The 14,601-nt window shown below is 37.4% G+C and overlaps 1 protein-coding gene across 1 annotated transcript in view; it reads right to left on the bottom strand.

Annotated features, from left to right (window-relative positions):
* Nucleotides 1–14,601, bottom strand: part of fancm (FA complementation group M) — a 42,551-nt gene that overhangs the window by 11,052 nt on the left and 16,898 nt on the right. The window contains exons 5-13 of the mRNA XM_038728417.1: nucleotides 8,628–8,759; nucleotides 7,343–7,475; nucleotides 7,013–7,105; nucleotides 6,710–6,814; nucleotides 6,112–6,290; nucleotides 5,045–5,251; nucleotides 4,665–4,905; nucleotides 4,407–4,555; nucleotides 3,704–3,868 (exon numbers count right to left, since the gene is read on the bottom strand). Coding sequence (XP_038584345.1) covers nucleotides 3,704–3,868; nucleotides 4,407–4,555; nucleotides 4,665–4,905; nucleotides 5,045–5,251; nucleotides 6,112–6,290; nucleotides 6,710–6,814; nucleotides 7,013–7,105; nucleotides 7,343–7,475; nucleotides 8,628–8,759 — 1,404 coding nt within the window. The remainder of the gene's footprint in view (nucleotides 1–3,703; nucleotides 3,869–4,406; nucleotides 4,556–4,664; nucleotides 4,906–5,044; nucleotides 5,252–6,111; nucleotides 6,291–6,709; nucleotides 6,815–7,012; nucleotides 7,106–7,342; nucleotides 7,476–8,627; nucleotides 8,760–14,601) is intronic.

The following is a 14,601-nucleotide window of genomic DNA, read 5'->3' as shown; positions in this document are numbered from 1 at the left end:
GTGTTGTTCTAAGTGAAAAACATTTGTGGGTTGGGAAAAAAACAGAATATATAAAAAACCTGCAACAGACAGTCCAAATAATAATATTCAAATTAAATGTTGGATAAATTATAAACTAATTACCTCTGTCAAGGAGGTTTTGTTTACGGTCCTATTTGTTTGTGTTTATCTCAGACATCAGACATTGAAAACAGTTTTATGTTTGATTTGGTGGGAACTATAGATTCTTTTTGGGGGGGCAGATCCAGGTTTGGACCCAGGATTTTTTTTCTTGACATTGTTAAGATTTGTCTGTGAAGATTCTCAGTTATCCAGGTCATAGTTATCCAAGGAGGGTTGAATCAAGGGTAGCTGGACTTGGTTGAAGATACTCTCATCAAATAGGCTTCTTCTTTTCTAACTGACCATCAGGGATTCCCAGTAATGAGAAGAAGAACTTACCTGGAGGCAAAAGAAAGATAATGCCACACTGCATGAAAAATACAATAGATGAACCTGAATAACCTAAAAGATAGGGAACCTACCCATCAGAGCAAATTCTAATCAAAGGATTAAACTTTGCAATTACACCACAGCAGCCACCAATAGTTGACCTCATCATGGCAATAGAATCAGCTAAAAGAAAAGCAACTTAACAGAAACAGAAGCAGAACAGCTCAGGCTGATGGTCTTGGCGGCCCTTTTCAACACAAAGGCACCTTCCAACCCTCCAACCTCACCATCCAGGAAAGGAAGGCTGTGACGTGCTGAAAACATCACAAACCAAAATGTTGATGAAGCACAGTGGTTCGAAATACAGCGGACTACCATGACCGTGACACTAACGCATTGCAAAAAAAGGCCACAGAATGTTAACAACATTTACATAAAGAGAAATTTATCAGCCAGGAACAATATCACCATTGATCCTGAAGAAGCCATCCCATGCATTTATGGACTACCCAAAATTGATATAGAAGCCCCCCTGAGGGCCATTATCAACAGTATCAACTTGGTCATCTTCAACATTGCTAAACATAAATCTAGTGTTTTAGCCCCCATGGTTGGCAACATGCCTCACCATATCCAAAACTCCATCAACTATGTTCACATTCTGGATAGGGAGGAGAGATGGTTTGAAAGAGGAGTAAAGGAAGCCATCTGCACCAAAGTAGAGACACTACATCTCAACAGGGGAGGAGGTCTGCGACACCACTTATCCCCCATCTACACAGCTGTCCTTTCTCCTCTTCCATGGAGATTAAACAACCACTCACATTTAGCCTATTGTGACCATGGCAACAACGGTCGTCCTAACGACCATTCCAGCTGCCGTTACAACAGCCAGCAGCACTAACGAATCAAGTGGTATCATCATCTTGATAACGACCCCACAGAGGTTAAATACTGGGACTTCCTTTTAGTCAGGTAGAACTCTAGAAGTCATTTGGATGACAGGTGAAACGTCATCAAGTATCTTCAATCAAGTCTAGCTGCCCTTGATCCTTGACCGTTCTTGAATTGTAAGATTTGGCTTTTTTTTGTGTGGCTATTGTCATCATTGTACAGCACTCACTTGGATGAAAAAAACTGACCCAGATGATTATTTATGCTTAACTTGATGCAGATCCAGATTAAAAATGTCTAAACATTTACCTTGATTAAAGTAACACATTTAGAGGATGTGCAACTTCAGGTGAAATTTTGTGGAACTGTGGTACACTGACTCAAGTACTGTACTTGTACTTATGTGTTCACATTTTCTGCTACTTAAAACTTCACTACATTTGAGAAGCAAATATTGTTCTCCATTTTGTTTGACAGCTGTAGTAATTCTATACTTTCAGATTAAGAGTTTACATAAAAAAATGCATTCTTACAGATTCAACTATCCAACAGTATACAATGTGATTAAAAGTGGCTTCACCTCCACCAGCTACAACCTGAAAATGAATCAGTAATAATGACATATTATGTATAATAATGAAAAATTGACAGATTTCATTCTGCTGCATCGTACTTTTACTTTTGATACCTCTAGTACGTTTTGAAGATATTACTTACAGTGGGTATTTCTTTACTGTAGAACTGCTACTTTTACTTTTTAAAAAAAGGACTATTCAGATCTTTAATAAAAACTCCACCACAACTTAGTGGACGTACTGTATGAGTGAATTTAGCTTAACTCTATGGGATGATTTTCTATCAAATAAAACTAACATAAGAGAAGACGTATGGTTTATGATGGAGCAAACATAGCCAAATAGCAAAGCCAAAGCAATTAGACCTAGATATTGAAAAGTATATGTACACATGACTGCAGGGTGACAGTAATATACCTCTGCTGTAAAACAGTGGGTTCAGGTTTATGTACTTGTATGTGTTGTACAGCATACTGTTTTTTATTTTTGGAGACTACATTAAGTTGTTTTCTCACATTCATGTCTGATTAAATGTTTGAACTGAAATTCCCTTTTGTTCACTGGGTATTTCATGACCTGAATTCAACCATGGAGGCGTGTGAGACATTAGCTGCCATCTCGCCCTGTAATCCTGTAACCCAGTTTTCTTTTTACAGGTGGGCTAATTCTCTCCATCCCAATTATAGTCAAGACCCACAAGCGGGGGAAAAAAACTTAATAAGAGACCACTTGTTAGTTCAGCCAGTAGTCAGTGTTACCATAATCTCTGACCCAATTTCAAGGATTTGGACAAACTCAACGGTCTTATCGATTGACATAATCTTGGGAAATAGCAGATGGTGGGACAAGAACTCATTGAACAGATATTCAGAAGTGATAAGGTGTGTTATGGGAAGGGATTGGCAAAACGTAAACAAGGTCAGGAAGAGAGTAATGAGAGAGTGTTGTGGCTAAATTACCTGTCTGATATTGCTTATAAAATCACACCATAACCACACAGTGCGGTTTTTGAGTCTGTTACACATACATTCTGTTGAAAGTCTTCCCTGCTAGAGATGTTCAGCAGATTCAGCACAACTATTGTGTGACCAGTTAAAGAAGCTCTGATGACCTCGCTGATATGACTGATCCATTCAAGAAACCAGAAAAACAAGACTGCTGTCAACTAGCAGCTTTGTTCATGGTCTTAGTAAAAGTAAATTCAGATTTCATGTTCAGATTTCCTAGTACTACTGTAAAAAGAAAACGTCACTTCTTTTATCCGTTTTTTTGTTAAATCTAATTTGAGAGAAAGAAGACAGGAGGAGGAGCAGCCCGGAAACATACTGCTGAATATAAATGAATAAAAAAAACTGAAACCACAATTACACCATGGAGCCTGTTTATCAAGTCAGGAATTTCCCTTCCAGGTCAAATTGATGAATGTAGTAACTCAACACGAATCACAGCCGCATGTTCACATGCAATTCAGCTGACTCCTTGCAGCCTAGTGAGTTTATAAAGTTTGGTCATAAACACAGAATACTGTGTTTCTTCCATGAAACTGAGCAAAACTTATGCAAGATGCTTGAGGTCATTTTGTACAACAGCCTGCGGAACACCATGAAACTTTGGTTTATTGGTGTATACTTTGCATTAGTGGTTACGTGGTCATGTGAATAACTTGTTAAGCTGTTGACGCATTTAAGAGTTCAGTTATTTTCTTTCATGCCACAGAGCATGGTTACACTAGCTTGTCGATGCTCACAGAATGAATACACAGCTATTTTGTCACACATTAACTTGTTGTTTTCTGTTCTCACCTCATTTTCCTCTCTCATGCCGTCTATGAGCTCCATCACTTTAATGAAGTGGTGGCAGCGGAGGGAATGATCAACAGCACTAGTAGGAAACGCTTTGTGCTGCCAGTGTCTCCATTCCCACAGAGATAGTTCTCTGGGTGGTGGCCCGCTTTTGGAAACGTCCTCCTTTGAGACAAGAAATGACATCATAAAAATACATAGTGTCAGAAAAATAGTAATAATATATTCAAGCCAGTAACAAAAGACACACAGGAATATAGCAAGGTTCTCGTACAGATTACATTAAAGACTCCTGTTGTTTTTTTTACATTTAGCCATCTGAAATCATGGCACAATCTGCCACCATATACTATCAAAAACTGGAGCCAACGCAGAATTGTACTAAACAGTACCATTAATGGCTCCTGTGTGTGATCCAATGTACGTTAATGGCAATATGAAAACATCAATTGCATTAAAATAATTGAAATACTTGACTGGAAGGAGTCTTAGCCTATCATTCCAGTAACTTCTTTGTAAAAGATAGAAGATCTCCTATCTTCTTATTTTTTAATGTATTATTTAATTATTAGGGTATAAAAAAAAAAAAAACTATATGAGGGTTTCACAGTGGTTTTATTTTCATATACATATTCCATTGCCTGGTGCTTTTTAGACCTCCACAAGAAGCAACGTAAAAACAAGGAAAAAGAAAGAAAGAAACCTGAGGTGGTTGATCACTTGGTAGGGACATGAAGTGTGACTGTTTCAGGATTGGATGAGCTTCATCTTCATGCAGCTTCATGGTGGACGACCAGAGGGAATATTCAGCCCTGCTTAGAAACCCGTCTGACGTTGCACTTCCCTGACGAACTACCACATTAGACACACACAAACTCAGAAACCCACGTCCATATTCTCCAGCAAACGAACCCCCCACCCCTTTTGAACAACCAAAATCTACTTCGTTCTCATCACTCACTCAGGTTTTGAGGGTGGATGAGTGAGGCCCGTCCCTCAGAGTGGGACAGTCGACCCCTGATGGACCTCCTGCTGCTCTCCCGATGGTCAAACTGGCCACAGGTAATGTGCATCTTATGCAGGGTGGGCTTCACCCCTTCGGGCAGCATGCGGGGACTGTTGGGGTACATGTGGAACCCGCTTTTGTTGCCGATGATGGACTTGTGCACACTCCGCTTATTGCTCTGGCTCTGGTTGTAGGTCTAAGGTAAACAAAATTTGAAAATTTGCTGAAGGTGGTTTTGTGGATCTGGCTGGGGTTAATCAGCTCTGATATAATAGACTGCATTTAGTAGATCAATTTTTTTTATTTGCTTTTGTAAATGAGATTCAAACTCTCACCCTCTCCTCACGTCCCTCAGCCAGGATGACAACAATGCGTCCCTGCCGCTTACGTCCAGTACGTCCCATGCGCTGCACCAGGCGGATGGGATTCTTCTGTGCATCAAAGCAAACAATGAGATCCACCTCTCCGATATCCAGCCCCTCCTCCCCAACACAGGTCGACACCAACGTGTTGAAGCCTCCCTGACGGAACCTGCACACCACCTACAACACGAGTAGAAACAAAACCATAAATAGTTAATATGTTCTAATCTTTCCATCTCATGTTATCATCCTGAACTTGCGTGTCTACTGATCCACATACCTAAAATGTAGTATGGAAATACGTATCTAACTTGAATTGAGGTTGTTGTGTATATTTTCCTAATCAAATGCCCCTTTTATAACACATTAAGGATCTGGTCTATTTTTAGTAAATGGTGTGTGTACAGGACACAATGTACATTTCCATCTAAGTGCCATTCCTGCATTTTTTATTGAGAGGAAATGGCACACGCTGTCTGCCGAGCAATTTCAATGCTCAGTAACCAGCAGTGAAATCAATGCAAGAGCATTTTTGTTTTACAGCGTACACTTCTACAGAACAGTTCTTCTCTCGGCCACCAATGACAGCTCTTTTATTGCCCACCATATTCCCGAGCAAGTCCACAATACTCCAGAAAGCACTATTGTGGAGGTCAGAAATCATAGTCATTACTAATGAAAACAAATGATCATGTAATATTGAATGTGTAGTATTGTTTATCATGCAATCATAAAGTCTTGAGTATGTGTGTTGTATATAAGTTTTCTGACACTTTATACTCTTTAGTAAATTAATGGTAGTCATTTCTGTGATTCATTGAAGCAATTTAGGTTTTGATCTCTCCTCTCTAAGTTAAATGGGAAATACAATGTTACATTTAATACAGCCAAATATTTAGCTTGATGTAGGATTTTAATTGTTTAAAAGTTGTTCATTAAAAATATACCACTATAATACATTTTTATTTTATTTAATTAGCTATATATGCCACACCTTACTGTAAATCAGCCTTTGTCAAAAAAAGGAATATAGCCTTTACCTCCAGTTGTTCCTTTTGGGTGAATCCTTTGACTCCCTTTCCTGCTGAGGCTTGGCCCATAAAGGTCATGACCCTTATCAGCGGAGCATGCCGGTTCAACATGGCTGCAATTTCCTGCACGCTCTCGCGGAACGATGAAAAGATCATAACACGCGTGCTTACTTCCTGAGGACCTGAGGCTGGACATTAATAAGGCATTAATGAGGTAACCATGAGCTGATTTCTTACAGTGCTTTAACTGACTGTATTACTGTTTGATTCAGATTTACAGTGTTTGGCTCTAATGTCTAGTTTTAAGTTATTAGCTCTTAAATTATGCTGCAAAAAATAGTGTACAGTGGATACTTTAACAGCTTTTTTTGTTCAGAAGGACAGTTTGTCTCTGGACAAGTGCATTGCAAACGAGATTTGAAACACTGAACACTGTGGCAATGTTGCATCTTTTATGTTAACACGGTTTAACAGGTTTAACACAATGCTAGATGCTTTCTATTCACTATAGTTAGAACATGAAGAGAATTATAGATTTTTGCTTTAACTCAAAAAAAACATTGCACATATGAGTCACACCATAGCACCGTTGTAATAAGTGAATCACCATTGTTGTTTGCTGAGCTCTCAGCCCACAGTCTGAAATGCTGCAGCACCACCTCCTCCAGTTTCTGCAGCTTGGGATGACTATAAAAGAAAGGCTCATCCAGACCTAGAAGTATTAATCGCAGAGGATGTTAGTCAAAAAGATGCTGTGTATTCTTTGCTATATTTTAAAGCAAATTGAGGCATTTTGTTTCAAAACGAGATAGACGTGGTTTCCAGATAGCTCCCATCAAAATGCCTCATACAACTACATAAGAAAGGCTCAGAAATATGATTGAAATGGTACGAGGGAGTGCTCAGTTACCAGCAGATGGCTTCACAAACATTGTTTCCATCTCATGATAAAGGTCCATGAAGGTGGAAGTCCTCTGCAGCTCATTTCTGGCCCTGGACATCTCTGAAATCATGGAGAGCACACATATCAAACACGTGTTTTACAATTGACATATTGAGTGTACAATCACTCAATATGTCAATATGTATTATTCATCAGTGTAGACACTGATAAATAATCTGGCGTATCAAAGGGTGTTTCAACTGAAATATGCGAGGAACAAATGTTCTCATATTCAACAAAGCCTTTTGTTCTGTGGTCAACAAAATTAACCGAAAGCCTGTAGGTAACATGACTAACCTCTGGATCCATCCATGATTCCCTGGATGTAAAAGAAGAGCGATCGGAGCCCCATTTGCATCAGCAGCTCATAGCCATGATACAGGCTGATGCAAAGGGCAAAGTCGCCCTCCAGCATTCCCTGCTGTGGACCCTGCAGAGAGCAAGACAGCATCTGAGTCCGTTAGACCATAGTGACCACTGGTAAGGATTCGTTTTAAAAAAAGGCTTTAAATAAATGAAAAAAATAAGAGTTATGATCTTTATGTATATTAACTGTTCCAATAACATATTTTACACTCCTACTGCACTTCTACTGTATTTCAAAATATAAAATAATGCAGTATTGTCATTTGCAAATTCCATGTAATTAATGTAAATAATGTATTAAGCTTAAAGGTAATTAAATAGTATTGTCATCTAATGTACTCCCACTAAAACTAAAACTGTCTAGACCTCATTGTGTGGATGATTATTTTCTCTCAACCTTGGGCACATCTTTATAGAGCCCCACAATTGACAAAATGTGCAAAGTTTTTGGACAAGTAAAAGTAATACAACTTAAAAAAAATAAGTTAATAGTTAGTTCATTTAGTTAAGTTAGTTAAATAATTAAAATGGAGCATTAAGTCAAATATAAAGCTTTATACTTCCCTTTAAACTCCAATAAGTTATTAAATAAGTAAAAGCATAATTTATATTAATCCCTTACTGTAGTTATCTTGCACAAGCTCATTTAGTTTTTCCAATTCCTTCATGTTCCAATTTTTTGGTCTTAGCACACATTTTATCATTTATCAATTTTGTCTGTTCCCCACACAACATTTCAGGCTACAGAGGCCACAAAACCATAGACTGTATGAGTACTACACATGCAGTAGTACTCCCCAACAGCAGACTTTTATGTGTAAAGTCAGTAGAGTTCCCCTTATAACTGAAAACCAGTCTTTTGAGCATGCTACCTAGCTGATGCTACCTTTCTTTATGATACAAGGCAGAGCCCATGCATACACTGTACTGCATACTGCTGCATCGTTGTTTAAACTTAAACAAAAGCATTTATGTCAGCAAGCTAATACAAATTGAATTATTATTGAAAACTAATTGGATGTTATAGGAAAAACAATATTATTTACCAATATGTCTTTATATGTTTGACTTGTCTGATAAGCTTTGACAACATTTTGTCAGTTTAGGGGCTCCATACATCTTTAAAAGAAGCAGCAGTAATTCTGAAAGGATGTGTATCATATCACGGAGAATTATATGCAATAGCACCCAAGGATTCATAGAGCAGAGTGCGTGCCTTGATGTTTGGTGGTGGGTTCTTGCGGAACTGATCCCTGGCGAGGATGAGCTGGTATTTGCTGAGAGTCCGCAGGTCTTTGTGTGCCATCACCCGGTTCTGGACCAGACGAGACATGAATTTCTCCAGCACCTGGCAGGAAGAGTGACCAACAGATACACAGGTGATCAATAATACGCTATTTCCTGTGTTAAGGAGTAATGCGTCAGACTGACTAGCTAGTATCCTGCTGACACAATGCCGTAAAGTGCATCCACAGACAAACACACACATACATCATGCCCTCTCTGACCACTTTGAGATACACAAACGTGTCCTGTCTTGGTAAATAGACTTGCACATTCTGAATAGAAGTCTTTCTTCAACAAGAGACACATAATAACACTAAATATGTGTTGGATTCTTTCTTCCCCTTGTCCTCATTTCCTTATAATGGGAGGAGGGATGGGAGCAGTTTTTCAAACAGACAATTTTGACAATATCTATTCATCCTCACGGCCCCAGATAATGGGAGGCTAGGCCATTACAATTTCAATTTCAGGTGTGTGGAACTGTTGCTCTAGAAACCAATCAAAATAAAAGGCTACTCTAAAAGAAGAAGTGGGCTGCTCTTTGGTTGGTAATAAATTTGATTTTGTAACAGATGACAAGAAATTTTGTTGTTTTGATTTGTAAATTGTGCCTGTGTTATGAATTTTTTAAATTATCACATAATGTGCAAATTAGGCCAAATGAATGTTACCCTACATTTATACAAATATTTCAAGATAATTATATATATATATATATATATATATATATAAAAAAATCATTCACACATACATTATATATTAAATATTTTTTCTAAATATCTTGACAATTATTTTTTCTTATTAAATGCATATTCCTTTAGTTGGGCAATCAAGTATCGCAATCAACAAAATATGAAAAAACACCAACCCATCACTGCTGCATGTCACACAAAAGACAGAAAGAACGAAGGAGAAGATGAAAAGTGTCATTCACATTCATTAATCAAAGTCTTAAATTAATTATTCGAGTAAAAAGTATTTTACAGTCCCTATTCCATATTCTCATGAACTAATAGTGGTAAAAGTAGCTGCTATCTTGACACATACATTTAATGTTATACATTTTGAAAGCACATTGACAACAATATAGTAATAACTGAATAGAACAGGATAGATAACTGTCTATCTTATGTGACTTTTTTTGTTAAACTTTCCTGTTGCAGTGGAAACTGAGCCGCCCCTTTTCAGCTGAACCTCAGCCTGCTTCTCTGAGGTGAAATGTGAGTGTGCTTCACACAGCTTATGAAGACAAAAGCAAAGGGTTAGATAACAACCCGTAATTCCCCTGACTTTTCAGAAAACATCAGCAGCTATATCACCTTGCCCTAAAACGTTCTTTCATGAGAGTATATGGAGGCCAGCCCATCTGGTTAGGATTGTGCCTCGTAGCATATGATATGGTTTAAACTTGAAAACAGACTTAATGGATGATTGCTGAAGAAGATTTATTGAGAAACTGAGGAGCCAAATAAAGCCTGGCCAAAAACCCTAATAAAAGAAAATTATGCAATGTAATTTTTCAAAATATTCAATTTGATTTGATATAGTGTGCAGTGGAGTGACATTATAAGAGTTTACTTACTTAAAAAGGTATAGCAAGTCTTTTTGGAATATGGGACAGAAAAGATGATTATTTGACCAATTTTTTTTTTTTATTCAGTTCCTACTATTAATTCTTCCATTACTGTGAGGGCTTAAATCAGTCCCTTGTAATGAAACTGCAATGAAAGTGTTTTTTAAAAAACAGTTATTGTTGGAATGTGAATGTGGGATGTTTCTTTACTGGTGCCGTTTTTTTTTTACAAGATGATCATATTCATAGTTATTATGAATTAATTGCACAACGCATGTCTAATGTAGAACCGGCTACAGGAAAAGATAGCCCACATGGGCCAGAAAACACTGTTCGTTTTTTAATAAGCGATGACATAAGAGGATTGGAAACTTAAATTGAAACAAGCCACAAGAGACAACGCTAAAAGCCTACTCCAACCTTCAGCGAAAGAGACTATAATAGCCAGAAAGGACCAGTTTTGTGAGTGATAACATTGCTGAAAGACATCCTACCTTGACCTAACATTTCCACAAAGGGGTTTTACATGTTGCTCATGTGAACTGAGAAATGCCCTCGTCTTTACTTTGATTACTTTGTTTTTTTCATTGATCAATCATTTGGTTTAGAAAGTGCGTACATGCTACGTACTTTCTGCTGTTGTTTATAATACTTTGGTGGCAGCTAAATTTGGTTGCCCTCATTACATGTGAGGATAGGTGAGAAATAAAGATATCTGTCAACACTCTAGAGGTGCAAACTTGTAGCATAGAAAGCACATGCACCTCAAAACTATTCAATGGATTGCCATGAAATTCAGTGCAGACATGCCTGATCTCCACAGAATGACTCCTAATGACTTCGGTGATCCCTTGACTTTCCATCGAGCACCACCAACTGAATTTCTACTTGTCCAATAATACTATAGTTCATGACAGGACTAGAGCTAACATAGTTAAAATGTCTATGAAGATTCTCAGTCATCCAGGTCATAGTTATCCAATGAAGGTTAAAGTCAAGGGCAACTGGACTTGGTTGACGATACTGGAAGACGTTTCGTCCCTCATCCTGAAGAAGTCCTTTGGATGAGGGACGAAACGTCTTCCAGTATCTTCATAAAAGTCTGACCAGCTCTACGATGGCCACTGTGAAGAGGATCAACCCTTTAATTTAGATAACATCATGGCCTTTTCTCTGGCACTACCCTCAGGCCAACTTAATTTTCCGATTAGTGGCAGGGATCTAAGAGGACCAAAGTTGTTTTAACATTGTTTTATCCACTCAACTGTTTTGTTTTCTGGTGTACAGTATAATGATTACAGCCTTATTAGTCTTTAGTGTCTGTGCATGTCAGACAGCACTGAGAGAAAGGACCACAGGCTGGTTACAAGGGAGAATCTTTCTCTTTAGTTAATTGACAGGTGGAGCTCAATGAGGGAATGTGTACGGTCAGGACCAGATTATGAGATTACACAGAACCAGATTAGTGAGGTTGCTGTCTGGTAGGAATGTGGAGTGAAATACCCAAAACGAGCAGAAAGAAAAACTCCTCTCACAAAAACTGCATAGCCATTTGAACTGTAGTTTTTGCTTGTTTCCTGCACTCTGATTTGCCCTTGTCCAGTACTTTAACCTAAGGCTATAACTAGGGATCATATTCAGTATTGATTAACTTTAACAATTTTTTCCTCAATTAAAACATTAATTGTTTAGTCTATAAAATATCAGAAAACTCTGAAAATGACAACATCCTAGAGCACAGTAAGGTCATTAAATGTCTTGTTTTGTTCAACCATCAGTCCAAAAGCTCAAAAAGTCAATTTACTATAATGTAAAACCAAAACAAAATTGTAGAGAGAACCTGGAACCATGAAATGTTTGGGATTTTTGCTTGAAAAATGACTTAAATTATTAATTGATTAACAAAGTAAGTGTAATTGACTAATCGTTGCTCTACTTTTATCTTGTCATAAGGCTTACTTATCCTTCTTCTTGTATGACAGTTAGCGCTACTGGACCATAGCTCTTTGTTTACCGGTGTAATGGGTCTACCATTTTGTTTATATACATATTTGTTTATATGCTTACTTAGCTATTGATTCATTCAGAAGAAGAATACATGAAAACACAAAAGCATTAAGTGGAAATAAAACACTCTGGGTCTTTGCTCGTGCTGTTATAATATTCTGTATCACACGGTAAAAAGAGTTTAAATATTTCAGGTTTATGAACTGATAAGTGTTGACTTATAGATCAGCTTTGCAATCTATTTATATTTCCACAGTTTCTATGACAAATAAGATATTTCAATAAAGCATAATCAATAATATACTGTTACAATAATCAATAAACAGATAAAAATGTGAACATATAATTTATGCAGGGAAAGTCAGAGGAAAAAACAATAGGAAAGTGGAAGAAAAAAAGAGGAATGAGATTATTCCTTGAAAATGACACAATTCACACCTACTGCCCGAGTCTTGCATGTAATTGTGATAAAAGGATGATTGATGAAAAAATATTTTATATATCTTTTAATTTTATCCACTTACCACGCTTGGTATTGGACTGTAGTATCAGAACAAGATTAATGTGAAGCAGAAAAGGACTATCTCTGTTCTTCTCCTGACATTTATAGAGTTTCAGGCAATGGCATATGGAAGGAGGAGGTGAAGGGAGTGAGAGATGCAAAAGAAAAATCTTTTTTCTTAAACACTACCATGAACAATACCAAAGAGAAAGAGGCTAGCCATTTTTTGGCAATAGCCTAATTTGTTAACAGTAACAAAATTAATGTATCCCAGTTAAAATTATGATGATACATTGATTTTTAAAGTTGCTTAATTTACCACCCACAGTATAAGGCAAGGTAGGTTTTGGCAAGGGTCTCATAAAAACAGTAAAACAAACATGAAGTGCAAATTAGATCTGGATTATTCCCAAAGCCAGTAAGATTATTAAAAAGAGTAGAGGAGAGGACCAAAGTATACCAAATAACATCGTCGACAGCAGCCAACAGCAACAAGGGGCCAACAGTTGATCAGTTGGAGGCATGGAGCTAAGTGACGTGGAGAATCAGTGAAAAAGCCAGTCGGTAGGCAGCTATTAATAACAGAACCTACTTTCCCTCCTGCATGTCAACAATGGAGGGTCTTGTTGAGACTTACTGGTACGTGTGTGTGTTTGTGTGTGTTTGTGTATCTGCGTGGCAAAAGCTTGCCTTGTCATCACAGATACTTGCCCAGTCTACAGGGGCCCCTCCCTGCAGAGTGTTTGTTGGGTGTGTGTGTCATTAGGCTATAAAGGATTACATAATATTGTCTGTACGTGCATGTTGGCGGGTGCAACATGGTGGTTGGCTGTTGCAGCCACACAGATCAGAGGAAATCCTGTTTAATCCTTCCTCTAGAGAGCGCACAAGTTCAAGTTTGCTTATTATCATAGCAAGGAAAATATCCATTATAATAATAATAATCCAATAATACACCATTGGATAATAATAATATCCAATGGTGGTTTACCATTAACCACCATAAAAGAGAAATAATTAAGATAATGAAACAAAAAAGGATGTATCAAAGCACACAAGGGGTAATTATTTTAAATGCATTATGAATCCTCTTTATCAGGTGTTCATTCATTTGTGTCCACACAGTTTATGTGTGTATTTTAAAGTATTGTGAAGTGGGTCTGAGTTCCTTGTCCTAATACACTTCAGTCATGGCTGTCACACAAATGTACATGCACATACACTCTTGCCCACTACCACTGGATGTTCATGTTGTTAAGGGCATTCGTCAGGATACAAATAATCACCTGTGTACGTGCAACCAGGTCCCATTGAAAAAAGGCCACCTTTTGTCACAATGTATGTAGACAGTGACACGTAGGAAGTTAATTGTTATTAATTACGTGGACATAGAATTATTATATGTTGATATAATGTAAACTAAAAGTAAAATCATATTGAGTGTAAAATTCACAAAATTCAACTTTATTTGTACGCACATTTCAAACACGGGGTGGGATTCAAAGTGATTCACATAATGTGAAGAAATGCATTAGAATGACAAAGTCAAAAACAATAAAAAAAACAACTTTTAAAAAAAACGATCTCTCTCTCTCTCTCTACACACACACAAATATGTAGACCAATAGTGTTTCTAGTGCTGAAACGATTAGATAAACAGACGATTAACAGCCTTGTTAGAAAATTAATCGTCAGTTATATAGAATAACCAATTCATCTTATAACTTATTTGTCGAGCACAAATGCTTTTCTCATAATTATATATTGGAAATCTTTGGGCTTTGGTCAGCCAAAAAAAATTGTTATTTGACATCTTGTGCT

Source organism: Micropterus salmoides, unplaced genomic scaffold (genome assembly GCF_014851395.1).
Source record: "Micropterus salmoides isolate LMB-PRFRI ecotype aquatic unplaced genomic scaffold, ASM1485139v1 Ms_hic_scaffold_19, whole genome shotgun sequence".
In the NCBI taxonomy this organism is placed as follows: Eukaryota; Metazoa; Chordata; class Actinopteri; order Centrarchiformes; family Centrarchidae; genus Micropterus; species Micropterus salmoides.
Note: the sequence above shows the minus strand (reverse complement) of the source record. Positions and strands in the feature narration are given on the sequence as shown.